A 27,936-nucleotide genomic window follows, 5' to 3' on the forward strand; every position below is an offset into this window, starting at 1 on the left:
TTAGATTTAAAGATGTGAAAATCTGAATAACTTGCCTGGTAGTCATGGAAAGATGAAAAAAATTGAGGAAAATTTGAAGCTTTTGCTTCCATCGATTATTTTTTGATGATTATCAAATTGAACAATTTCTCTTGGTTATTTCAACAGTTAATCGTTGACAAATTATGTCCAGATTTGCAATTGAATTTCAATCCAATCAATGGTAACAATATATAAATGTCTTGATTGTCCTTCAATACAACTTGCTTCAGAATTGATTGAAATTAAACCGAATTCGGTCATTTTCTTGGCGATTGTCGTCATTTACTTTTTTTCAAATTATCAACTTGTCAACCATGTTTATTGTCATCCTTTGTTCATTATCATCTTTGCCTGATTTAACTTAAATGTACGAAGGTTAAATATCAAGTCTTTCATTTGTCATCATTAACCTTATCCATTGACAGGCATTCCTTCATACACTTTATCATTGTAAATTGTAAAATAATTTGTCATTTCATCAATTAAAATCAAATAAATTAAACCAGTGAACACAAATGAAAAGCTAACCGTAAAAAAAACAGGAGAGAAAATCATTTGTGAAAATTGGTAAACAATTGAAAACCCATAAGATACCCAAACAGATGTTGGGTTAAGGAAAGGAGAGAAAAACAAAGGAACCAAGAATTGCTAATGAAGTTGAATGTTTCAAATTGTAACTTGAAATGGTCGCAATAATGACAACAATTAAAGTCAATGTTGGACAATCAAAACAATAACAAAGACAGACACAGTAATTAGGAAACCATAAGGTAAGATCTTTTATTTTTGGGTTTATAAAATACACAATCCACTTTAGTTTTCTTGTTTACCGAATTATGATCATTCACTTAAATTGTGATTCCATTACTGATCTTGGTTACTCACCAAACTGTTAAATTGTTGTTAACTCATCCTTCTTCCACCTAACTCAACACCACCACCACCACTGCCACCACAACCTCCTCCTTCTCCTCCCTCTATACCATCTCCAACATTACCTCCAAAGACTACACTGTTTTCTGCTCTTCATGATTTTCTATTTTTCTGGTGACGTGGTCTTACCCATTTAAGTTTAACGTTCAACTTGACAACAAACAATTCAACACATTCAACATTATTGTTAATAAACACTCCAGGGCAGCGTTAACCATCACAATCAACCTAAAATTAATTGTAAACAGTGAAATATTATACCAGTAACCTTTCAATATAATACACCATTGCTACATTACATGATTTTTATTGTGCCTTACAATACTTTCTTCTGACTCTCTTTTGATCCATCCTTACAACCAACTGGTTATTTTTGTTTTACAAGTAAGCCTTCTAATAATTACATCATTGATAATAATTATCACTGTCAATAGTATCAACAACATTAACATCTCAGGTTATTCATGAATCATGATTCATGAAATATGCTAAACAACTACATGATAAGATTACAACTTGAATAGTGTAACCAAGTCTTTCTTACTCTTTGCTGTTGCTTCTTCTTCTTCTACTGTTGTTGTTTAATCCAATGCTTCTAACCCAGCCCCTAGAACCGGATTGTGATTTTTTAATTTTCTCCTCTCTGTTTGTTTGTTTATTTCACTAACCATTCCACATTTACACAGCAATCATTACCATTGCCAACAACCTTTTCGTCATATTTTATCCCTAACCGTCCTTCATCATATTCACCGGTTAACTTTACCTCCATTAACCTGTCAATTCGTTCAATAATCACACACAACTTGCCTCTAGTTTTTGTTGTTCACATTCTCCTTCTCTTTTGTTTTTTCTCTCTCTTACTCTCTTTTCATCTCTTTCCTGTTATTTCTATCTCTCCGTAGTTTCAGAAGCAATCAAAAATTTCATTTTCTTCAAGCTCCTCTTCAATAAACCCTTTGGTTCCATCCTCTGTGTATGTGAATGTTTCTATCACTTTAAACAATCTCAACCAACACATTGGCAAGTTATCTCGCCTTTAGTTATCCCTGTTTTTCAACAACTCTATCGAGCCAGACAAAGCTATTTTATGAAATGTGTATATTTATCTAAATTATTTTGTATTTGATCAACAAATTATTGTATCCAAAAGGTAAGTCAGTTGGTTTAAACATATTGTACTATTTTCATGTGTTTAAAAATCTTGTTAGTTGTTTTTTTTGTTTATCAACCTGTTTTTTACCTTACCCATTATACCTCTTATCGTGTGTGTTAGATAATCTGGTTCCTTACCAATCTCATTTTTTGATTCTGTTAACATGATTTAGTTAACACATTCACCATCATACATTTTAATTGTGTTTTTAATATATTTATCGTTTGCTGTGGGTGGGTGTTCTGCAACAATGGTAACCTTGGATATGACAGTTAACTTTCCCCCTTTTTTCCAATGTATCTAATTGTTAGATATACAAAGATGTTAACTAATTTTACCTTTCATTTTCATTGTGAACCCTTACAGATTTAAATTAATTTACAAGTTAACTCAATTGGACTATTTCTTACATTAATTGTTACACTTGTTTAACTACTGACCCGGTAAATACTATTTAAGATGTACAGTTTCTTACGACGTAACGAGCAACGGCGGAAGGAAGCAGATACCTTCATTTCTGTCAATGAAGGCTTAAAGAGATTGTATAAATCTAAAATTCTCCCATTAGAGGAACATTACCTGTTTAAAGATTTTCACTCCCCTCCATTAGAAGATGCCGATTTTGATGCTAAACCAATGGTACTTTTGGTTGGACAATATTCAACCGGTAAAACAACGTTTATCAAGTATCTTTTGGAGCAATCTTTTCCTGGTATCCGGATTGGACCTGAGCCAACGACAGACAAATTTATTATCGTTATGCACGGTGAACAAGAGACAGTTACTCCCGGTAATGCTCTAGTCGTTGATCCCAAAAAGCATTTCCGTCCATTATCAAAATTTGGTGGGGCCTTTCTCAATCGATTACAATGTTCAACAGTTAATTCACCAGTTTTAGATAGTATCACCATAATTGATACTCCTGGTATCCTCTCTGGAGAGAAACAACGTGTCGATAGAGGTTATGATTTCACTGGTGTCCTTGAATGGTTTGCTGAACGTGTCGATCGAATCATTCTTCTCTTTGATGCTCATAAATTGGATATCTCAGATGAATTTAGACGTAGTATTGAAGCTCTTCGAGGGCACGATGATAAAATTCGTATTGTTCTCAATAAAGCTGATATGGTTGATCAACAACAACTAATGAGAATTTACGGTGCACTCATGTGGTCCTTGGGTAAAGTTTTTAATACGCCTGAAGTATCGAGAGTTTACATTGGTTCTTTTTGGGATGAACGCTTACGATATGATGGAAATCGTAAATTGTTTGAAGCTGAAGAGCAAGATTTATTCTCCGATTTACAAAGTCTCCCTCGTAATGCTGCTCTTCGTAAGCTTAATGATCTCATAAAGCGAGCTCGATTAGCCAAGGTAAATTTTTGCGATTTTACGGAAGGCTTAAGATTTTTAATTTCCATGCCTCGGTTAACTCTTAATTGTATTCTCTATTTGCTTTCTTCTCGACTCACCTTTTTCGCTCATTTATTTATTGTGCCTTTATTAATTCCTTTTATTGCATTCTTTTCTATTTTCTTATCCCTTTTATTATTCCACATACCAATTGATCATTCTTTTTTTTTCTATTTCCGTTTTTTTTCATCCAGGTTCACGCCTATATAATCAGTGCCTTGAAACGAGAAATGCCTACATTATTGGGAAAAACTAATAAGAAGAAAGAGTTAATCAAGCATTTGTCTAATATTTATACCTCTATCTCTAAAGAACACTCAATTGCTGAAGGAGATTTTCCACTTCTTAGTGAAATGCAGGAGAAACTTCTTGACCATGACTTCACCAAATTTAATGCATTGAATAAAAGGCTTATTGATGCGGTTGACAAAATGTTAAATGAAGATATTGCTCGTCTTATGGCTCAGATACCACAGGTACGGATTGCTCCTTTGTCTGATTTTAGGTTAAATAACTCATTCCCAGTAATAAACTTGTGATTCAAGTCCCTCTCAAACTAATTAGCTTTTTGTTGTAAATGGTTGTTATTGCAATTAATAGTTAATGCTAAAGAGTAGGTGTGAAAAGAGTGTGAGAATGAGAAGGGTTAGGGAATGAAAAAAAAAAACAGGAACTAAAATCCTAGTGTGTAAAGTGATGCTCAGTTGAGCCTTTTCATTGTCAGATTGACGTCTTTCAACTTGATCATGATATCCAATGGTTTGATTGTTTTTCCAGCAAAATTGGCTGCGTAAAAGGGTTACCTAATATGTAGTTTATCCTGAATAGCTGGTCAACCTTTACTTGACTCAATGTTTCTCCAACTGATTCAAATTTTTATCTCTTTTCTTTTATAAAAAAAACAGGAACAATTAAATAAAGAGGAATCATCTGTTAAAGGAGGTGCCTTTGAAAATACACAAGAATCACCGTTTGGATTTGGTCGTGGTGAGGGTATCGATGAAGGTGCCTTTGATCCAAATTGGGTGGTCGCTAAAGAGAAACCCAAATATGATGAAATATTTCAAAATCTTCATCCTCAAGATGGCAAAGTGTCAGGAGCTGTTGCTAAACAAGAACTCATTAAATCAAAGCTTCCCAACTCTGTTTTATCTAAAGTTTGGCGTTTAGCTGATGTTGACCATGATGGATCCCTAGATTCTGATGAATTTGCATTAGCAATGCATCTAATTAACGTTAAACTTGGTGGTCATGAATTACCTGCCGAATTACCAGCACACTTAATACCACCTTCTAAAAGAAATGGTATTGAAATTTCTTAAATTATACCTTAATGTTGCCCGCAAACTGTCCCTTTGTCGCGATTCATGTTTCTGTTAGCAATCTAACCACAGGTCTAGCGCATTTATCCTGATTTCTTCTCTCACCTTTTGTGCAGTTTAATCTCTAATGCTATTCATCCCTTGGTGTGTGACTATTTTTTAATCAAAAAATACATTGTTCCTTGAACAGATCAAACATCTAGTACAAATGGATGGTCTCAGTCGGATGGTGATGTCCCACCTGAGTACTAGTTGAAAATTGTTGAAACAACATACAAATGATACCACAGAGAAACAATGATTATCAATTTTAATTGAGAAAAAGCTAAATGGTGGATACCTAAAAGTTAAATCTATCCATATACACCAAATTTGATTCACAAAAGAATGTCAAATCAATAATTATCCCTAATTATTTTGATTTATTTATGTCTTTTGCACAAATTTTAATCATTAATTTTATCATAATAACATCCAGGGCGTACTTATCTTTATTTATCTTCAACCAACAGTATCATTTGTTCATTTAAACACTAGTACATATGCATACTAAGAAAAAAAATGGTAATAAATGAAATGACAATTTCTAATTGTTACTCCTGAATCTATCGAAACAATTACATCAACATTTAAGCTGCGGAATTTGTTCTGAAATTATTGTTGATTCCATGAAACTGAAAGCCACTCATTAACCATCATCATTCAAAAATCTACCATTAACCTAATTAAAATAACAGAAAGATTAAACTGCGTTAATTATTATTAATGAAAATCATGTTGAATTTCTTTTTGCAAAAATAAATATTTAAATCTACTTTTAACCTCCATGTCATCTTTTTTTCCCTCTCACATGGGCTTCGATTTTGCTAGAGCAAAAATTTCGGATAACAATCAATAATCCTCCTCGTTGAATTTACTCTGATTATTAAATAGTAAATAGTCAATCACGATAGACATCAGCTCAACGTTATCGTTATTTGTTTAGTATATATTACATATTCAACAATAAATATCTAAACGATCATCAAGCTGAATATAAGATAAATCAAAAAGTAAAGTCAACTACATTAAACTGAAAGGTTACCGGTCACAGAAAATTTAGAGCAAATGACAAATATTTTTGCTGGATAATATTGATTAGTCAACTACGCTTCCATTTAATCAATCTTGAATCTTGAAATGACAGCAACATTACCTTTCAATACAAGCACCTGTTATCATTTATATCATCTGGTAAGTGGCTAGATGAAGTGAATAAGTTAATTTAGTTGATGACATAAATGTTTAAACTGCTTTACCGCGGTGAAAAATAATCAATTGAGAAGAAGTTTAACATTTGTTAATATCAATTTAACCATCATCAACTCTACCATTGGGGCCGATTGGAAACGCTAACTACAAAAGAAAAAAGTTAAAAAGTTAAAAAACGATGATGATGAGGATGATGAAGATGAAAAAGTAAATGTAAAAAGGCGAAATAACTTCTCTCAAGGAAAAACGATTGAAAGCGAGAATAGGCCTTAGGCTATTTCACATACAATGGAGTCAAATGAATGGACCCAGGGCCACAGGTAAACAGAGCATTGAAAATACATTTATACTTACCTTGTAATATCATTAAATGTCCACCAAGAATACTGAGAAAATGAAATTACAGAAAAATTGTAATAGCAATAAACTCAACAGCAAAAGATGACAAACAATTTGTTCAAATGCAACAACCACAAATATTGTCCTTGACAACAGACACTCATTGATTCCCGCCATTTTCAAATAGAACGCAAATTACAATTAAAAGCATATTATTAACTTAATGTAGCTATTAAACTCTGACAATAATAATAGAAAGTCCGAGTGTCATTAAAATTGCAAAAATAATGATTCGAATGATGATTCAATTGCAATTCAACAAACATCGCAGCATTTTATGGTGTCTATCAGTAAAGGAGAAGCTTGAGATGAAAGTGAAACTTGGTTGACTTTTTTTTTACTTTGTTACTTACTTAATTTGATGGTTTTTTGTTGCTCTTGCTGTACATTTGAACGATGAAAGAAAGAGAAAAGAAAAAGGAAAAGAAAGAAATGAAAGATAAATGAAAGACAAGAATAGAACTACAGTCAGAAGAAAAAAGTAATTGCAGGTTTTACTTTAAAAGTAATGTAGCTTTAGGTTTAGCTATTGGAGGAAAAAAGGAGTTTGTTTCTGTCTCTCTCTCTCTCTGGTACGCAAGTGAAGAAGAGAGGAAGAAAAGTCAAAGAGAGTGAAACAGAGAAAGAGAGAGAAGATAGAGAAAGGAAAGAAAGAGAGAATAAAGAGGAAGATAAGAGAGAGAGACATGAAGAGAGGGCAAAGGGGCGATGAGATAGACCGAGTTAAAGTCTCATCTCTTCAGTTGGGACTTCTCTATCGTTTCAATCATTGACATCAGTCAGCATCTTATTTTTGCTTTCACTTTTTGTTCACAATTAAGAGTTTTATTAATTTCCTTATTAATCAATCAACACCTTAACAACATTTAACCTCTCATTTAATCCAAATTTAATCAACATTAACCACAACTTGGACTGCCTTTCAACACTTTATGTCATCTACTTGAGACTTGTTTACCTTTTTTTTTCAGTTTACTTTTCGAGTTTACTTTTCACAAGAATCCAACTTTACAATTATAAACAATTGAACAACCATTGATCTTTGATTATTTCAACATTGGTTGATAATCACATGTAACATTTAATGAAAAATGAATCCAAATTGATTACCAGTCGCCAACTTTCAATATGATATTGAACAAGTTAACCATGTTGGATGGACCTTAAGCAATATTCACTTTTCACCATTAAAATCTGATTCTCAAGTCACTTTGTTTTGTTTTTACGTGTTTTGTTTATTTTCAATTTAAATTAATCAAATCAAATCATACCTCAAACATCATCATGATTTATGCAACTGTCATCATTTCATTCATCATTAATCTTATCAATTCACCATTAGTTTCATCGTCTTGGTGGTAAGTAAATATTTTTTTATCTTAACAAAACATTGATCAATATGAAAGATTAACTAATTGTTGGGTCAACTCAAGCTACTGAAATAATCTATGGACTGGTTAATAACATTGACTCCAATGCTTCAACTCGTTCATTGCACTTCCAATGATAAAATCTTGAACTCTAATTTGACTTGTCTTTTCACAAGTTTAACAATTGTTGATTAATTAGTACATGTGTAATGGCACTTTTTATGTTCAATCATTGGTCTAATCGTCTTCAATTGACTGATTTTGTGCTTTAAAATTGCAAATAATCACATTTGTTATTTCAACCTTTTCAGTTTGACAGGTTTTCACTCTTTGGTAACAACTTTTCATTTTAACCAAGTTACCATGAAAATTTTAGTTTCCAGCTTAATTTTGATTCTTTGAAATGTCAAGAAGTAATTATTGATGCATCTTAAATAAAATTTAGAATGTATTTTTGTTCCAAAATGAAAAAAATACTTCACCCAATTTCATTTCAAGTTACCCGGGTTAACAATTTTAAGCGGGACATCAGAAGGTTTACTTGATATGATACTTATGATAACCGTTGACTTCCTTGATGAATCGAGTGTTGTTGTTTTAATTTGTTTTAAATATTAAACTATTTGCCAAGAATTTGTTTTCCCTACATTGATTACAATCTCTATCATCATCTAAACCATCATTACCGTCCTACACAGACTTGCAAATAACCAGCAAACCATTAACTGAGAAACATTCAAAAAATCAACAAAATATTAGACAACAATGTGAGTCAAACAAAAGTCTTGTCATTCTGTGCTGCTAACCATTACAAGTTGTTGACAGAGATTAACATCTTTACATCTCGTTGGCTTCGATGTGTTTCACTTTCTTCAACCAACCACAACAATTTATTTAACTGAAATTCTCGTCATATAATGTTTCATAGTTCCCAAAGAAAGATATTTTAACTCAACATGGAATAACTTCAACCAATGTGATGCCATTTGTAATTTGGATATAAACATTTCTTTTGTTCCAACTTTAACATTCAATTGACTAGATCTATGTGTTGAATTGGGATCTTTTGTCCAGATTTACCTTTCTTCTGCTCCTAACACAAGAAGCTTTTTAAATTATCCAGATCTAGCCTTAATTTCACCAGGTGACTTAGTTTTCTATAGCTAAGGATGTTATCATCACTTATTATCGTCCAATATTTTCTGGTTATCTCTCATCTTCATTAATATTTTTCGGCTTACAAGCGTTGGTATCATGATTCATGATCTTTGAAGCTATCTCTATACCTGAGGAATCTCTTGAAAGCGAGTTGATACTGATCATTTTACCGTGGAGCAGCTTTTATAAATGGAGCAACTAATGTTAATACATTCTCCAGTTCTTTATGGATATTTTGCCCGCACTCTGTTTTCAAAATTGGTTATTGATTAGCACACAATTACAAACATTTACCTGTCCATCATCGATGAGCCCTTTCTCGTTTTACCCTGCAAAATATGATTTCCTAATCAATTTGGTTACAAGTTTCCCCTGGTCCTTTTTGTTAACCAGTACTGCAAAAATAGAAAATCAAAATATTAAAATATTTTGACATTAAATTAATGATATTGGTAACCTGGCGTGATGTATGATTCTTTGGTGGCAACGATCTCATCAAATTCCGTTTTGAAGGAAGCTCATAAAATTCATTGGAGTATGATCATATCATGGAAAAAAATGCTGAAAAGATACAACTCGTTTACAAATTAGCTTTATTTCATCAAAACTACCATCTTATCAAAGAAAATTCATGTTTTTGAAGTTGATTAACTGGGAGAGATGACGAGAAGGAAAAATAAAGTAAAATCAATTAAAAAGTCGTTGAATAGCTGAACAGGAAGAAATGCAATAACACAATAAGCAGCAATTATGGATACCATTTCTCATCATTGACTGACGACAAATTTTACAAGCTAATCAAAATGATCAGTCTTTACACTTTTCTTTCCAGTCTAAATTTATATCTTTAAACCTGACAAGCCTCAAATGTACAATGAAGGATCCAAAGTTGAGATTAGAAGTTTTTCCCTGGATAAATCACTGGAAATTTGGTTTTAATAGAGAGGAAGAACCATAAAACATGGGACTGTTGAAATGGAAATTCATGTTTATTTGACTCAATGAAATGTGGATCGATGAAAATTTAAATCAAGATAGTGTTGGTTGAATTGAAACTAACCCAATTTATCCAGAATTTATGTTTCTTAGTAAATCTTTGCCCTGGTAATAAAATAACAACAAAATGTGTTTCAAGCTTTCCGCATTAACCAAGATAAAAGTTGGAGGACGATTAAAACTGTCGACTGTGAATGTATTCAATTCATGGGAAGAGAAAGCAAAGAAAAAAAGAGAATCCAGTTGAACAAAGTAATGAAGACAATATCTATAGAAGTTGAGGAAAATTTGATATTTTATTTTATTCTTCCTTTTCTTTTATAGCCATACTCAGTTTCTTGACCTGATATTTTATAGCAGATAAAATAAGGAATATTATGATTATTGTTTCCCGGTTAAGGCTCCTGTTGGAATTAAATGGCTGAATTGATTCCCTTTTGGACGAATATGTAAACCTTTATAACAATAAGTGCCATAACGATAAACAGTTATGTTGGATATTATTTTTATACTTTTACTGTGCTCAGCTTTGTGCTTATGCATACATTTTGGTTACTGGAACCAAGGAAAAAGAGACTAAAGTAACCTTAATCTTTAGAGTATAACTTTATTGGCCGATTCTGATTCACATCATCATCAACAATCATCAGGCTTTTATTATTATTCCTGGTATTGATTCCTGGTAACATTTTGATCAGCGTTGCATCTCTTTTTTATTTGTGACTATTTAATTGCCTTCTCTCAGTTAATTTATTTATTCTCTTTATTACCTTGTCTACTATTCTAGCTGTTTAACAATATCTAATGATAACTTATGTTGTTGATCGGACTTTGGTTTGACCCTTACAATTGCATTTTGGTCTTATATTACAATACAATTTATTATCTTTCCCACAAAGTCAAACTGCTCCATTTCACTGCAAACCCATAGAGTGTGTTTCACAGGAGAGGAAAACCGTTAACAGTTACCATTAATATTGCCCTGCAACTGTATTGGGTCAACATTGGTGATTGGTACAATTTAATTATCGATATTAATCAGTTTGTTGCCAAATCAGACATCCTTGCCAATAACCAGTGATTCAATAGTTTCTGGTGAAAACATGAAAACTAGAATCAGTTTAACCTTATTTTTTAAACTGAAGCAGAAACAAATCTCAACCTTGATTTGATTTCAATACTTTCAATCAACTATTATTAAATAGTATTAGGGTGAAATTTAATTTACCTATCTGTTATTTGTTTACGTATGAGTGTGTTTTTTTGCCTGTTTACATGTTTAATTATTGAATGTGACGAAAAACTTGCTCTCGAAGTGATTAAGTGTTAACATGCAACTCATTTATCAACTAAATTATGAATCAACACATTGGTTAATGGAAAATGATTAACTTTTAAAATGAAAGGTTTCATTGCTAATTGTCACTATTTGAGTTTACTTTGATTGAGTTGCTAAGATATCAATTAGCTTTAATTTTTAAACCATTTCCACGGCTTTTTAACGCTATCAATCATATTTTTGTCTTCAGATGGAAAGAAAAGCTAATTAAATTTCAATATGCTTGAAATTTGACGGTAAAATATCATTTGGAAACAAATTCAATTATTTATTTGCAAACAAAACCAGTTCCATTTGAAATTGTATTTGAATAGCTGAAAGAAATCAATGTAATCCCGACAAATGGTACAAATTTCTGCATAAGTGGACCTTCAGTAAAATGTTTTTATTACTGTCAGTGGCCAAACTGGGCACAATGTAAGCATAAAAACTGTTAGCCAATGGAGTGGACAAGGTCAACTTTAATTTCGATAGCAAATGTACTTTGCCAGAAAGGCCTGTGAAACTAGTAGCCTAATAGCTAATACATTAACTTGCTCAAATGAAATTTATCTTTGTAAAGATATTTGATTTTTACAATAGATCATGATTTTCGCCTTTCTCTATCACCTTAGGCAGTAATGAGGCAACACGATCAGCTATAATGCAAATTGTTAAAGATTTAACAGTTAAAAAGTGTAATAAGATTGTTAAAAGTGTAAAAAGATGAGTTGAGCCATTTCGCTTGCAATAAAAAAAGGCAACTGTTTAAGGAATCCTTTTATCATCTTCCAAGGTGTAGATGTAATAACAAGGCCAGAAACTGGAAAAGGTAAAGGTAATCACAGTAAAGGTGGTGGAGATAATTGCCGGCTATTAACTGATGAAGGTTTGAACAAAAATCAAGGCTTGAACTGGCCGTAAGTTGACTTTTATGATCTCTTCCATTGTTGAGCTTATCCAATTTTGTTTGAAAGTTGTTGCTTACTTTTACTGTTACTGTTTTATTGAAACACTTTTGTAACACAGTAAACTATTAACACAAATACTTTATTGTATAGATACATGATTTGAGAAAAATGAGCAAAAATTAATCAGCATTACTAGGTATTTTGAGTGTTGTAAATCACGATAATCAATTTGATAGTATAACTCACTCCGAGTTAACCCGGGTTTTGCAGCTGATGTAATAATGATCCTTGGCAAGTCTTTGATCCATCTATATGGATCCATATCTCCATTGGACTTTTATTAAACTGTGGATCAAAACTGTCAATGTAACCTTAATTGTTTCTCTTGTTTGTTTATTTGTTTTCTCTTGTGCTTAAAATATCTTAGGATATGTTTTTCTGCTCTGTTAAATTATTGTCCATTTAATGATGACTTATTATTGTTAACATTGGTCATAACTCTTGATTAAAGGTCATTTAACCAACGCCAGTTGGTTTCTTTTTTCCTCTACCAATGACCGTTTACAGAGTAACCATTGGCCTTTCCTTTCCCTCTATTTTTTTCCTGTTCACTCTTCAATAAATCGCCTTCCAACATTACCACTAATCTTTTGCCCTGACTCACTTGACTTCACTTCGGCCGAGAAAATGACCATCATCATCATTATCACCATCAATATCACCATGTTTATCCCTCCTTGTTGAACAAAATTGTATGAGCGGATACAATTTTGCACTATTTGCTCCTTGTGTTTTACTTGTATTACAGTTGACTGTTTTTTCTTCCCTTTTTTTTCTGGTTTTTTCCCACTAACTTGGCCTATTTTTCTCGATAATTTCCAAGTTCAACTTACAACTGTTTTATCAAAAAAAACATGGCTCTTTAGTAACAGCACTTCTTTTACTAAACTGTTTCACTCCCATTCACCTTTAACAGAGTTATGAAGAGATATCTGATTTATTCTTGATACTTTAACATTACAATATTGGTATCGCTTTCCTGATTGTATCTACAACAGCATGAGGAAGGAACAAATGATGAAAGGTCAAGACTGTCCAAGTCTATTCTGGTAGTTGAAATGGCTCTCAACAGTATCTCTATAATTGGCAATTTATCACCCAATTTGTTTAAATCAAGCTAATAAGTGGACAGAATAGAAAGATGCCAAAGTTACTCATTTTGAAATTCATGAGGAAGGTCAATAAAGAAATACCTGTGGGAAGAAAAGGAATAATGAAGTGGAAGAAAATGGTTTAGCAATGAATCAAGAACAGGAAAAATATATCAAGAAACAAAAAAAGACAGGAAACCACAAAAACATCTGAGATTTTTTTGTGTCCAATGTTGAACAGTTTATCATCGTCTTTGTCTCCATTGTTTTGTTAATATCACATCTTTCGAGATTTGTCCTTTTCCCTGACAACAACCCGATGAAAGGAGTATTTTTTTGCATATTGCTCTATCCATTAACTATCCATTCATTTGTGAGCTACATTTCGCTTCTCTGTTATATTAGTTTACCTCGTTTTTTTCTCGTCGAAAAAAAAACTTGGCTTTTTCTCCTTGAACCATATTTTTAGCTAAATCAGTGAGATATTTTACTTGAAAGTTGAATGTACTTGACAATAGAAAAAAATGCTTGATGATAATAACATCAAATTATGGTAATACCAAGCTGAACAACCATTTATTGGATTCCTTTTCTTACAATTGTGAAGTACCTTCATCATTCACCGAATCATTATCCATTTTACTTTGTTCAACAGGGTCTACTTTAACGATAAAGCCAATCATGTCAATCTCATTGTTCCTAATCATACATGGTTCATCTAATTTTTAAGGTTGACTCAGCTTTGCTTGCGATTCCTTTCCTTCTTGATGATCCCAATCATAGTGAAAAAAGGATGAAGATATTGTAGGAAGAGTAAAGATGATAGAAATTAAATCAGAAAGCAAGTTGGTAGCAAAAGATGGTTTAAGCTGTTACGATGATGAAGAGGATGCGATTTAAACATAATTGATTTTAGAGATAGAGTGAAATGAGTATTGGAGTAACTCTCTGAGCACATAAGCAACGAATTAATTATCAGCCAGGTCAGCCAGGTCATCCAGGTAATCTATTTGATTGTCAGGGTTAACCTGAAAGAGGGAAACAATAAGGAATAAAAAAATTGAACCAAAAAGTAATCACAACAATCAATAGTTGAAGATAACTTACTTGATTTGAACAAGTTGTTATTACGCAAAGAAGAAAAGATGAGCGCTAAAAAAGAAAGGTTTTTCATCTTTTTTTGGCATCTAAGTTGGCTAATTGTGGGTTAACCTTACACATGAAATGGCCATTAAACTAGGCAAAGGCTATTAACAATGTTTCCCCGGAGGGTATCATGGGTATAATAAGCAAAAAGTGATTCTTGTTTGCTCATTTCGTTTCCTTGATATCAACATTTCAAAAATAAAGGGAAAAAAAGAGATGAGCCAATCTCAAGCATAATAATAGTGCTACTACTAATAAAGATGAGTGTTAAGTAGCATCATTAAAGGAACCAGGGTGAACACAGATGAATATCAATTGCTCTCCTTGTATCTTTTTTTAACAGCCAATCGTCGTGATATTAAAAAAGTAATTCTGGTTGCTTGAAAAACATTCTTGACGTTTGTGATGTTGAACAATTATTAAACGACTGGTTGTAAAATCACATAAAAATAACATGGGACGCTTGAGACGTTTCCTTTTGTTTCCTTTTCTTCTTTCTGTAAATTCTTTCTGTAAATTCTTATTTACCATTTGATTGAAATGTTGGGCCAAATTGAACCATCTTGATAGTTACATGAATTAATCCCACAGGTAACCTTCATCACGATCCTGAAATCACATTTTCTCAAACCAGTCATTTTCTCGTCACTGCTTGGGTCAAAGTGAACAATGTTACAAATGTATGCTTGAGATGACTAACAAGAGGGGCTCCTTTTTTGGGACTTTAGTATTTTAATGAGCAGCTCAGGTTGAATAGTTTTAAAAATGGACTCATCAGAATTTTTCTCTTCTTTTTCTTTCCTTTTCCAGGTCATTAGGAATACCAACATCTCATAAAGAAATACTAGAAATCAAACCGACATCAGCTAAAGCTCATTGTAGAGGGCTTTCTTCATTAGAGGATAACCAGAAGCAGCTTTGTGAACTTAATCATCATATTCTTCAAGCAATTAGCAAGGGGGCCAAATTGGGTATAGATGAGTGTCAACATCAATTTAGACGGAATCGCTGGAACTGCACCACTTTTGAAGATCATCCGAAAATTTTTGGAAGCGTTGTGGAATCAAGTGAGTCATTTATCTTACAATAAACAAAATCAATGTTTACTTGGATCAAATTTGATTAAAAGAAAGAAATTAAACAAAAACATTATAATGATAAATTGATGTATGAGGTAATAAGAACTAGATGGGAAAAGTTATTCATAAACAAGTGTGAGTATGAACATTTGACTAAAGATGATGTAATAACTATGAAAATGACATAAAAGAATATCAAAATGAAAAACTTTGGGATATGAAAATAGATTTTAAATCGGCAACATGGAATGGAAATGAAACGAAAATGAAATGATAGAAGAGATCTTTGATTTTAGATCTCTGTAGATTGAGACGCTCAATCATCACTGCTACTCGATTCTTCTGAAAGATTGGCATGTTCAACGATTCTCACAGTTTTAGGTGGTGGAGATGGGCACTTGATGAATTTTACCGTCGTTGACTTTCGAGCTTGTTGTCTTTTCATCTTTTTTGCCGGTTTTTGTTTGTTGTTGAAGATGTTGACAAAAAATAATTTACTTTGATAAAATTCAATTACCAAATGGGGACACAAAACATTGGTCAGTGATGAAGGTATCATCGTCTTTTGTCCTCCTCTAAGCTTTACATAGTGAATTAACCGTCCATTGATTGTGGCTATTGAAAGAATTTCATCGATATCAAAATCACCGATAGGATGTGAGATGTGATCAGGAAAGGGAACAACAAATTCAGCTGACATCATGTTTAAATTGAACAATAACTGGAACAATGAGTGAAGATAAATAATGAACTTTGAGTAAATCTATGTAAGAAACGCAATAAGAAGCAAAGACAAGATTACAAATAAAGTAAAGAGTAAATTTGAGGGAAAGGATATCTAAATCTTACCGCGAATTATAAACCATGAAACTGATTAATTTAAAATGAAAACTCTAGAGCAAAGCAATTTTAATGGTCATTGCTTGACTGCGACCATCTTTGATAGCTAAAATGAGTCATAAGACACTTGTTAGTTCTGAAGTTGACGCTAGATTGAAAAAACAGTTAACTTCGAGTTAATAATAGATTAGATGAGTGGTTATAGCAAAAATCGATTGACCCTTGACACTAATTCACATCCAGATGAAGTCTTGAGCACTTTTAAAACCAATTGAGATTGTCACTACTGATTAACAAGATTTAGTTATTAAATTTAACAACTTTTAAATTGTCAGCTGACAAAATAAAATAGCCATCAATTTTTGGCGCCAAGTACGAAATAAAGGCAACAAGTAAAATTATTGTTTTATGCATATATTAAGTGTTTGACTCTCGTTTCTGCTCTGAATTAGAACTGAATCAGGTAAATATTCAAATCAACATTTCAGCAATTTTATGATTAAAATTTAATATTTCATTCGATGAAATAACGAGAACTTACTGGACTGAGGGACTGCTTAAAAATCTAGTCGTGTTGGATGTTGAGTTTGTAAGCGAAGATTACAAATGTTATTTTTTAATTTATTTTTGTTCTGATTAATTAACAAGTTAATTTCTTTTTCTTTTTATTATTAGGAAGTCGTGAAAAGGCTTACATATATGCCATTTCAGCGGCCGGACTATCTTACACAGTCACTAAAGCCTGTAGCCAGAGTTTGCTGGCCAATTGTAGCTGTGACAATGGAATACGCAGTAAAACAACAAAAGGAAAATGGAATTGGGGTGGCTGTTCCGATGATATTCAATATGGTTCCTTATTTAGTCGATCGTTTCTTGATTCACTTGAGGATAACTCAACTGCTGATGGATTGATGAATCTTCATAACAATGAGGCTGGAAGATCGGTAATAACCAAGCCTCGTTTGCTCTTTTAAGCAACATTTGCTGTATTTAATGCATCATATTAACATTTCACTATCTTGTTTATTATCCACAGATACTTAAATCGAAAATGGAAAGAGTTTGTAAATGCCATGGAGTATCAGGCTCCTGTACTATGAGAGTTTGCTGGAGGAAATTAGGATCCTTCCGAGGTATTGGCGATGAATTGATGAAACGATTCGATGGTGCAACAAAGGTACGCCTTGTTGCGAGGAAAACAAAGCCAAGACTAAAGCCAATTACAAAAGAAATAAAGAAACCAAGTAGACGAGATTTGGTTTTTCTTGAACCATCACTAAATTACTGTGAACGAAATGAAACGTAAGAACAAATTGATTGAACTATTATTGAAATTTCTTTGCTATTCTTTTACTAATTTATTATTATATTTTATCTTTAGGCTTAAGATTCTCGGAACGCAAGGTCGAAGATGCAATGCTACAAGCTTGGATACTGACTCTTGCAAGTTACTCTGTTGTGGTCGTGGATATCATACCATGGTTCGTAGTGTTCAAGACAAGTGTAATTGCAAATTCATTTGGTGCTGCCGGGTTGACTGTCAAAAGTGTATGGTCCAAAAAGAGGAGCATTTTTGTAATTAAAGCCCCAACCTCAACGCATGATGGACAATCGGATGGTTAAAGACTGCGGAAATGTTTCGATAATCTTTTTTTATTGGCAAAATTTTTCATTGCTCACTAGATTTTGTTGATTTCACCTTTATAATTTAGACTGATCTAAGATGCATTTATTTATATCAGCATAGAATATAAAATCATCCATTATCTTCTTATTTCTTTCCTCTTCTCAATTTGTGTTTTTTTTCAAGAACAGGAAGAAAATTCTCATAATCTTTTTACTCATTCAAACCATAATAAGATCTCTCAACAAAACGATTATATAATTATAAATATGTATGTATAAAAGCAAACTTTTTATCAAAAAATTGTCAATTTAGGTCGTCTCAACGTTTTACTCTCGATTTACATTGGCAATTGATTTAATCTCAACAATAATTGAAAAACAACCCTCTTTGTTGTGCATTGTTTCAATCAAACAATAGAGGCAAATATTTAAAACAATCAATTTCAACCATCAAGATTATTTGTGATGCTTTAAACCCATTAAATTTATCTTGAACCAATTAAATAAAAATGAACAAGTCTTGAATATTTGGTATGAAAAAAGGATAATTATGGAACTAGAATACCATCATAAACAGTCTTCCATTTAATACAAAAACTATGCCGACTAAATGTACAACTGATTGTCGGAAAAAGCTAATCAGAAACATAATATTGAAAAGTCATTTATTTATTTGAAACTATTGCGTTCCAAATCATCCTTTTGTGCTTTATTTTGTGCTTTACTTTTAGGCAATGATTTACTTGATACTGTTTTTGGGTTGATCAAGCTAGCTTTGCCGACAGACTTGGAACTTGCAGTTTTTTTGGGTTGAATACTCTTAGCTAAATCAACTGGCAATTTACTTTTAGGAACCTTAGTACTCGAAATTTTTTTTGATATCAAACTCTCTTTGCTCGAAGCATTTGTTTTCGATTTTGAGCGTTCCTTTGAAGTAATGCTTCTTGGTTTCAATCTTTCTTTGCTAGTTACACTTATTTTGGATTGGGATCGATCCTTTGAAGCAATCTTTGATGCCAATCTTTCAAAGCTCATAGCATCCGTTGTTGATTGTAATCGATCTACTGAAATAATATTTTTTGCTGTAAAACTCTCTTTGCTTACAGCATTTATTTTCGATTGTGAGCGATCACTTGAAACAATCTCCTTGATACCCAATTCAAGTTTGGATTTTGATGGATCACGTAACGTTGTTTCAGCTATTGTACTGGTTAAGCCCCAATCCTTAAGTTTAGCTTGATTCGGAATATTCAATTCTGTCTTGGATCCTCCATGTGGAATTCCAATGCCCGAATTTCGAGATTCAAGATTATTTCGGCGTTTAAAATAAAAAAAGAGGATCAAGCTTAAAACAAAAACAATAGAAGCAATAATTACAGCTGATACAGTTAAGATGAAGAAACGATTGGTTCCACCCCTGGCTTTTTGTCTCTGTAAAAATAAAATAAAAATGAAAGATTATATTCTAATGAACAATAAAAGGTGAAAGTATCACAATGTTGGGGTAAAAATTTGAAATCATTAAAAGATAGAAATCAACAATCAAGTCAAAACCATCTTCACAAAATTAATTTATCATTCAAAAGGAATTGATTGAATATGGCAAAACCAGGAAGATGTTATGTTAGCGATTTTTTCACAATTTTCATCCCAACGTGTTACATACTAAATTACAGTTGGCGTCACATTTAGAGCCACATTCTAATGGGTTTAAACAGTCACAGCTTTCAGAATTTTCGATGATTCCATTTCCACAAACTGGAACAAAAACATCTTCAGGAGGCTTTTTGATACAAACGGGTTCGTTAAGCTGTAAGCTGGTAACTATACATTGAATTTGTTCCTGTGAAAGATTTTTAACAGGATATTCCTGAAGTACAAGGCATGCATCAGCACCACAAGGCCCATAACAGCCCTCAACAAGCTGTACAATCTCATGGAATAGTATGTCATTCAAATCTTTTCCATTATTATCTGGCTTCAAGTCATAATCCCAATACACAATAGGTACATAACATATATCAGTTAGAATAGGTACCAAGGATTCACGTTTATTGTTGAAAACAAAAACCACGATTATGGCATCAAAAATGAGACTCTTCAGGATATCGTCCAACTTAGCATCGATGCCAGCACGAAAATTTTCCTCTGAAACCTGTGACCAATTAGATGGTAAAGGTGGCACATAAGCCATACCAGCAATGTAGGAAAGAGTTTTAATTTTACTTAAAAAACGGTTAATTATGCGAATGTGAGGATGTAAAAAGTCTATTGCTCTTGAACTATTTAAAGGTGTCTCGATAATGAAATAAAGTCCAAAAAAGTAGCTTATCCCAGGAGCTGATACTTCACGTACTACAGCAGTTGTAATTGGTACTGCAACATCAATCTGGTCGAACCAGATTTTTACATGAGTCTCGTTGATACTCATAGACTGTAGTTGTTCTGGTAATAAATGTTGTATCTTATCGGTGGATTGTTGTTCTGGTAATATCTTGTTGGCCGTATCGTTAAATAAATCATCTGGTGTCTTTAAAGTACCAACAATACTTGCTAGTATGGAATGATACAGTAAAAAATAGATTATCTCGTAAATTATTACCATGTATAAAAAAGTATCGGATTGGCACTGAATTAAAGCTTGACTTGTTTCTCTGGTAATCCAATTCCATAAACTCAAAATTCAGGTCATAAGATATTTTGTCCACTGAACAATTAGCATAGATAGTCATTCAATAAGACTATTTTTAAGAAAGTTAATCAATACTCTCCAGAAAACAGTTGACAATTATTATAGAACCAAGGATGATAAATTTAAAAATCAGATGAGACGAAAAGAATAATAAACAGATTAACCTTTCAATTAAAAGCATTGTGGTTCTTTTTTTGTTAAATTATAGATCAATGTCCAGCTGGAAATTACTTTTTACAATCAAAGTTTCCGCTGTTTAAATGGCCTCATCATAAACAGCCTTTCTTTTTAATATAAAAATATGCCGAGCAAATAAATGTACAACTGACTGTCTAGAAAAGCTGAGAAGAAACACAATATTGAAAAGTCTTAATTTCTGTATTATTTGAAGCTAATACGTTTCAAATCGTTCTTTTGTGTTTTACTTTTAGCCAATGATTTACTTGATACTGTTTTTGGGCTGATCGATCTAGCTTTGCCGACAGACTTGCCAACAGACTTGCCGACAGACTTGCCGACAGACTTGGCGATAGATCTTAGAGTTTCTTGCAGCTGAATACTCTTAGATAAATCAACTATCGATTTATTTTTAGTAATCTTGGTACTAAAAATTGTTTTCGGTATGAATATTTCTTTGCTCAATACACTTGTTTGCGATATTGAGCTAGCTTTTGAAGAAATCCTTCTAGCACCCAAATCAAACTTGGATTTTGATGGATTATACATTGTTACTTCGCCTACTGTACAGGTTAAGGTCCAATCTTTAAGTTTACATTGAACGGGAATATTGAATTCGGTCTTGGATCCTACATGTGGGATTGAGATGACCGAAGTTTGCGATTTAACACCATTCCCTTGTTTAAAATGTAAATAGATGAATGTACTTAAAGCCAAAATAATAAGAATAACAATTACAGATGATATGCTTATGATGAAGTATTGACTGGGTCCTCTCCTTGAACTTTTTCTCTGTAAAAATAAAATAAAAATGAAAGATTATATTCTAATGAACAATAAAAGGTGAAAGTATCACAATGTTGGGGTAAAAATTTGAAATCAAAAGATAGAAATCGAAACCATTTTCACAAGATTAATTTATCATTCAAAAGGAATTGATTGGATACGTCAAAACCAGGAAGGTGTTGTGAGCGATTAGCGTATTAGTATTAGTATTTTTTCATAATTTTCATCCCAACGTGCTACATACTAAATTACAATTGGCGTCACATTTAGAGCCACATTCTAATGGGTGTAAACAGTCGCAGCTTTCAGAATTTTCGATGATTCCATTTCCACAAACTGGAACAAAAACATCTTTGACAGGCTCTTTGGTACAAGAGACTTCGTTTTTTTCAATGCTTTTAGTCATACATTGAATTTCATCCTTTGAAAGATTCGCAGAAGGTAAAAAAAGTGACTCGCATCCACCATCTTTACAGGGTTCCGCACATGCACCAAGAATAATTAAAATCTCTAGGACTAGCAAATTGTCCAGTTGATTTTCAGCGGGATTCAAGGCATAATCCCAATACATAATAGCTCCAGTGCATACTTCAGTTCCAACAGCCGCCAAGGACTCAGGTTTATTGATAAAAACAAAAACCGCTAAGACGGCACGAAAAATGTGATTCTTCATCATATCTTCCAACTTAGAGGCAATTCCAGCACGAAAATTTGTCTCTGAAATATCATACAAATACGGTGGTAATGGGGGGACATGAGCAACGCCAGCAATGTAGGTAAGAGTCTTAAATTTACTTAAAAAACGGTTCATTATGCGAATGTGAGGATGTAAAAAGTTTATGACTCTTGAATTATTTAAAGGTGTCTCGATAATGAAATAAAGTCCAATGTAGTATTTTATCCCAGGAGCTGATACTTCACGTACTACAGCAGTTGTATTTGATGCTCCAACATCAATCTGGTCGAACCAGATTTTTACATAAGTCTCGTTATCCATGGACTGTAGTTTTTCTGGTAATATCTTGTTGGCCGTATCGTTAAATAAATCATCTGGTGTCTCTAAAGTATCAACAATACTTGCTAGTATGGAATGATACAGTAAAAAATAGATTATCTCATGAATTATTACCATGAATAAAAAATTATCTGATTGGCACTGAATAAAATTGTAACTTTGATTCTTTGGTAACACAATTCCATCAACATTAAAATTCAGGTCATAAAATATTTTTGTCAACTAAACAATTAGCATAGATAGTCTTTTAAGAAAGGTAAACAATACTCTCCACAAAACGGTTGACACTGCACAATATGTATAGAGACAAGGATGATATATTTTTAAAATCAGATGTGATGAAAAGAATAATAAACAGATTAACCTTTCAATTAAAAGTATTTTGATTCTTTTTTTGTTAAATTATAGATCAATGTCCAGCTGGAAATTACTTTTTACAATCAAAGTTCCCGCTGTTTTAATGGGTTACCAGCTTGTCTAACCAAAGAGTAAAAGGCTATCACAATAACTGTTTAACTCTGAAGTCACCCAAGAGATGGTGAAATAGCCTCTTGTTATGAAATGACATTTGATATTTACTTCTGACATTACGTCAATAGTTATTAACCTTCATTTATAGCCTTTGTGATATCAATACAATTAGCAATTTGGTTAACAAAATTACGGACAACAATTATTATGGCTAAATTTAGATAAATCCTGTTCAAATAATATCGTTTAATTATCTCATCGTCTGTACCAGCAAACGATCAAGAAAAGGTATGTATATTGAATCGAGGTAATCTATTGCAATTAATTACCACTTTTTAGCTATTATATGATTACTGATTGCTGATCTAATTTATGTAATCAATGGATGGTTGCTTTATTAAACTAATTAGCCCTGTTTACATAGAAACATGAAGACACGATTACCATGCCAATCTTGTTTTCACAAACCAAACTCAGAAACCTTTTGAAAGCTTATCAGATTGATGTAACCAGTCAAACAATCAATCAATCAATCAAATCAACCATTAACCTTACCATTTGATCAGTCAAGAATCATGTCCATCATGTATTGACTTATTCGGTGATTCAATCATTGAACAAATTAACATTAATTCTTTGTTTTCACATGAAAAATTCTAGCTAATTTCAGTGCATGCTTAGATTTCCTTCATTCTAGTTCATAATTTTTTCTCAGTTTTATCTTTGAATTAGCAGTTGAAATAAATTCATTGTTTCTCCACCATGAATAGGCTTAAATTACTTTCAATTTTTCCTATCATTCTATTACCTCTTGCTGTGAGTCACAATTCCTAATAAATTTCTTTTCTAGTCAATTTTTCCTTTTACATTAATCACTTTTTTTCTCTATCTTTTTTCCAGAATTGTAAACTTATCAATGAATATTACATCCGAACGTTTCCTGAAGACATATCAATTAACTTTCCCGAAGGTCGAGTCTTGAGTTGCCTTTCAAACTGTCCAGATAAGGGCTGCAATTGTTTCAGGTAAATAACCATATGCACCGAAAATTGAATCCTTTTGTTTCTTTGTCTCATTCATTTTCCCTTTTTTTCATTTTCTCCCCAATCAGGATATCGAAAGATACCAGCGATACAAATTGTGAATATGAAATAGCTGATGTGTCAAACAATGACAAATTCATTTACTATGCTCTGGTAAGTGAAAAATGGTTGAAACCAATAAACAACAAAGAATTGGAAAAGTATTGACTCAAGTAATTCTGTAGGCTGGTAAAGAGTTAATAGGAAACAATCGGAAAATATATCAACCCATAAGCAGTCTTAAAGTGAATCTTGAATCTTAGCTCTATAACAATTCATACACTTTGACCTTATCAAAAATAATTTTCCTGATAAATTACGTTCTACTAGATTATTACAGCATTTCCAATTGCATCCTACACGAGTTACTTTTTTCCTCATTAGCTGAATAGCTAACGATTAAAAGTCTCTCTTGTTATAATTTTTCTAATTATTTACCGGGCTTGACATTTTAGATCCATATTTATATAATTATTAAACAATCTTCTCCACACTTAACTCTTTACTAAGAAGCTTGATATCAAATTAACCAAGTTAATTAGTAATTATGTATGGAAAATCTGATAAATATTGCAATGTATTTACATTTGTTAATGAATTCCTTTCTTTTCTTGTCCCAATCTATTACAGGATAGATATAACTCAACTTTCACCGGAGGTTTGTTGGTCAAAAACGGCTTAAATTGTACATAAACTCTGACCATGTTTTTGTTTAATCTTGTCCAGGTAAAAATTTGGTCGATCCAAATAAGATAACCAAAAGTGCTGGAACAAGTGAGACTGAAAGTGCCACTACAACCCATCCATGGATTCAATTTGATTTGACAAAAGAATACGTCATTACTGGAATACAGATTCGATCAAATAAAGGTAAATAACAACCTTAAAGACTTTCAACTGATATATTTGCTAGTCAACAGTGGAAGTCATTTTCAAGCTACAAGTCTTTTTCCTGTGATTCAATTTTTAAAGTCATTTGAAATATTGGGTAAAACAGGACAATATTTAATTAGCCGATTGATCAATTTGTAAAACAAAAGCAACAGAAGAAAAATTGAATCACTTGAGGAATATAAAGTTGAAATCGTCTATAAGTTAATTACAGTGATATATAGCAGCTCATCAGCAGCGATAATTACCCTTTCCTTTCTATTATTATGTTACACCAACTACAGTTTATCATTCTCAATGACAACTTTTAACACTTAATCTTTCTTTTTTTCCCCTTTTTTCCATTCATTTTAATCATCCCAGGTAACATGAAGTAGATAACATCAAGAAATTGAAAGAATTGCCAAATGCATTATTCCACCTTCCTTGAAGCTTCCATTTGGTTAACTCCTTTTTATACCTTTTTCATTTCTCAATCTGTTGATGGCGATGATGATACAATGATGATGTTAATGGTAATATTTTTCCCCCAGATGATGAGCTTCTTGAACAGATAATGAATGCAAAATTTGAAAAGAAATAAACGAAACGCATTAGATAGCCCTGAACAACTAGTTCCGAAGAGTTTCCAACTGAACAACTGAATTCACGGCTTATGGACGATTCAAGGTTATCAGCTAATTTAAAGTTTCGCTTTTTTTACATATTCATATGAGGAAAACTATGATAATGGGTTATTCTTGTATCATGTATCTTCATAAGAATATCTTCTTCCAATATCAAGGATGAAATTATTCAAAGCCTCCACCTTTATCATCATCATCATCATCATTGTTTCTCAACTTTACATATCTTCCATCTCCATTGTATTATGTAAATTAATACCTCTCTTTAACCCTCTCCATTCATTTCCATACATTTAATTGTCTCTTTAAAATTGCATTGATTTGAAATGGGCAACAAATTGACCATCAAACCCTTCTAAAGGTTGATTTTAATTTCAAACTAATCTTTTGTTTTTTGTTTATTCTCAACCAGAATGGGCTCTCAGTGAGATCAGAGTTGGTAAACAGTCAATTACTGAAGCATTTAATACGCAACCTTTTGAAGGTAATCCATTATGTGCAAAGAAAGAGTTGAGTAAACGCAATTTCAATGGCAATGATTTGATTCCTTGTAAAGTAAGTGTTACATTGTACCTGACTTAATGTTTCACTAACCAACTAATGGACCAAGTTGAGCAAAGCTGCGAGTCAACCTTGAAAAAATTTCAAATATTTCTAACCCTTTCCAACTGATTACAAATGAAAGCAAATTGTCAATACAAGAATGTATCAACAATTTTCCAATATTACAAAAATTCAACTCTCATATTGATTACGCAGTTTCCATGTTGCTGTTATATTGGTAAAGCACTCATGAAATATGACAACTTTTTTGTTTGACTGTATCAAATACCAATCTAGTTGAAGCCAGGATGAAATTTTATCAAGGTTAATTCAACCCACAGTTGATTCAGATTTTAATTTTTTTCCTTCTCTTGCTGGTTACCGTATTTCCGAACATATAAGCACTGTGCTTATGAACAGAAATTCCTCACTGCGAAGTCCATGTTTATCTTCATAAATAAGAACACTGATAAGCAATTACATAGAAGTACATACAAAAAACCTGTTTTTTAACGAGTGTGGAAGCACATAGTGCTAATCTAAAGTGAGGAAAAATGCGCTTTTAAGTGAACGTTTCATTAATAAGCCTCGGCTTATATGTTCGGAAATACGGTAATTCATTTAATTTACTTTTTCCTCTCTTTTTTTCTCTGTCATGAGAGAACTATCATGTAAAGTACATTACATGATATTTAGTTAACCCTTGAAGCTAAATTTATCACGCAAATAATCAATTTAGTGTCAGAGAGAAAAAAAAAATGTTTTTCAATCAAGTTTAGCTCATCTTGATGTTAACTTTGATTCAACTCACAGTTTACTGCAATTGAAACTTTCACCATTGGTTGACGATAAAAACCAAGTGTTTATTTTTCTAAGCAATTTTACTTTTGTTAATTTATTTTCTACATGATAATAATCATTAAGTAAATACAGATAATCATGAGTCAAACAATTATACTGATTTTGATTTTCTATTTTTTTCCCATTAGCCGTGCCCACTAGCTGGACGTTATGTGGTTATTCAAAAGCATCCTTCTCGAAATGATTACCAATTATCATCAGATGCCATTCAAATATTTGGATTTTAAACTTGCTCATGATTGAAATAGCATAGATTGGATAATAAGCATAGATGGAAATGGTTTTATTTACCAGAATAACATGAATTACTCAAGAATGAAAACACTGGAACACAAATTAATGGGAAACAGCAAAATGTTATAAAAGACAAAGGCTAATGCTAAAAATAAGCTGACCTCTGCGATTTTGCTTGTCACCTTCAAGTAGCTGTAAATTTAGCAAATTTCAAGATTAAATTAAAGCATTTAATTTATCTTTTTTATTGAATTCGTTGTTTCAAAAATAAAAACTTGAAACGTTTGGTGAACTCGGTGATAAAATGATGGCAATTTAATAATTTCATGGAAATAGGAAATATTTTTTCTTTTAATACAATTGATCAATTTTTGCGGCTATAAATGGTTATAACCAAAAAATTAGATTACAGTAAGCAAAAGAATGGATAACAATCCAAATTGGTTGGAATGAAATGGAAAAGGCAAT

The 27,936-nt window shown here is 32.3% G+C and overlaps 5 protein-coding genes and 2 long non-coding RNA genes across 20 annotated transcripts; 4 read left to right on the top strand and 3 right to left on the bottom strand.

Moving 5' to 3' along the window:
* The first annotated feature begins 351 nt into the window (after positions 1 to 351).
* Past1 (putative achaete scute target 1) lies at positions 352 to 5,666 on the top strand. Of its 13 annotated transcripts, none has more exons than XM_089269071.1 (6): positions 380 to 791; positions 1,860 to 2,107; positions 2,477 to 3,484; positions 3,718 to 3,999; positions 4,429 to 4,828; positions 5,036 to 5,666. In XM_089269071.1, the coding sequence occupies exons 3-6, from the start codon at positions 2,570 to 2,572 to the stop codon at positions 5,095 to 5,097; spliced, it is 1,659 nt and encodes a 552-aa protein (XP_089125197.1). In that variant the 5' UTR covers positions 380 to 791; positions 1,860 to 2,107; positions 2,477 to 2,569; the 3' UTR covers positions 5,098 to 5,666. The 13 variants fall into 13 exon arrangements, with proteins under 13 accessions (XP_015795224.1, XP_089125197.1, XP_089125204.1 ...); XM_089269072.1 differs by lacking the exon at positions 380 to 791 and adding an exon at positions 1,042 to 1,479; XM_089269074.1 differs by lacking the exon at positions 380 to 791 and adding an exon at positions 1,042 to 1,338 and having other exon boundaries at positions 4,924 to 5,666.
* A 1,416-nt stretch (positions 5,667 to 7,082) lies between these two features.
* Positions 7,083 to 18,615, top strand: LOC107371220 (protein Wnt-4). The gene is made up of 5 exons (XM_015939242.3): positions 7,083 to 7,853; positions 15,356 to 15,612; positions 17,140 to 17,408; positions 17,501 to 17,766; positions 17,846 to 18,615. Exons 1-5 carry the CDS (start codon positions 7,780 to 7,782, stop codon positions 18,045 to 18,047), a joined length of 1,068 nt encoding a protein of 355 aa, XP_015794728.1. The 5' UTR covers positions 7,083 to 7,779; the 3' UTR covers positions 18,048 to 18,615.
* On the top strand, positions 8,440 to 11,242 carry LOC107371225 (uncharacterized). The gene is made up of 2 exons (XR_001570767.3): positions 8,440 to 10,271; positions 10,344 to 11,242. It is a non-coding gene; the product is annotated as an uncharacterized LOC107371225 (long non-coding RNA).
* LOC107371222 (uncharacterized) lies at positions 13,948 to 16,746 on the bottom strand. Its single transcript, XR_001570763.3, has 3 exons — positions 16,474 to 16,746; positions 14,507 to 16,387; positions 13,948 to 14,427 (listed from the first exon to the last, which is right to left on the bottom strand). It is a non-coding gene; the product is annotated as an uncharacterized LOC107371222 (long non-coding RNA).
* On the bottom strand, positions 18,616 to 21,007 carry LOC107371219 (uncharacterized). 2 transcript variants are annotated; one of them, XM_089269070.1, is made up of 3 exons: positions 20,569 to 20,804; positions 19,757 to 20,529; positions 18,616 to 19,521 (listed from the first exon to the last, which is right to left on the bottom strand). In XM_089269070.1, exons 1-3 carry the CDS (start codon positions 20,693 to 20,695, stop codon positions 18,760 to 18,762), a joined length of 1,662 nt encoding a protein of 553 aa, XP_089125196.1. In that variant the 5' UTR covers positions 20,696 to 20,804; the 3' UTR covers positions 18,616 to 18,759. The 2 variants fall into 2 exon arrangements, with proteins under 2 accessions (XP_089125196.1, XP_089125195.1); XM_089269069.1 differs by having other exon boundaries at positions 19,757 to 21,007.
* Positions 21,008 to 21,141: 134 nt separating this feature from the next.
* On the bottom strand, positions 21,142 to 23,236 carry LOC149093226 (uncharacterized). Its single transcript, XM_089269080.1, has 2 exons — positions 21,990 to 23,236; positions 21,142 to 21,751 (listed from the first exon to the last, which is right to left on the bottom strand). Exons 1-2 carry the CDS (start codon positions 22,875 to 22,877, stop codon positions 21,164 to 21,166), a joined length of 1,476 nt encoding a protein of 491 aa, XP_089125206.1. The 5' UTR covers positions 22,878 to 23,236; the 3' UTR covers positions 21,142 to 21,163.
* Positions 23,237 to 23,339: 103 nt separating this feature from the next.
* On the top strand, positions 23,340 to 27,720 carry LOC107371221 (uncharacterized). Its single transcript, XM_015939243.3, has 8 exons — positions 23,340 to 23,519; positions 23,947 to 24,047; positions 24,132 to 24,256; positions 24,343 to 24,427; positions 24,944 to 24,971; positions 25,040 to 25,183; positions 26,243 to 26,385; positions 27,363 to 27,720. Exons 2-8 carry the CDS (start codon positions 23,994 to 23,996, stop codon positions 27,459 to 27,461), a joined length of 678 nt encoding a protein of 225 aa, XP_015794729.1. The 5' UTR covers positions 23,340 to 23,519; positions 23,947 to 23,993; the 3' UTR covers positions 27,462 to 27,720.
* Positions 27,721 to 27,936: the final 216 nt, after the last annotated feature.

This window comes from Tetranychus urticae, chromosome 3 (genome assembly GCF_039701765.1).
Source record: "Tetranychus urticae isolate SD_2017Ah chromosome 3, NJAU_TeUrti_SD_1.0, whole genome shotgun sequence".
Classification (NCBI taxonomy): Eukaryota; Metazoa; Arthropoda; class Arachnida; order Trombidiformes; family Tetranychidae; genus Tetranychus; species Tetranychus urticae.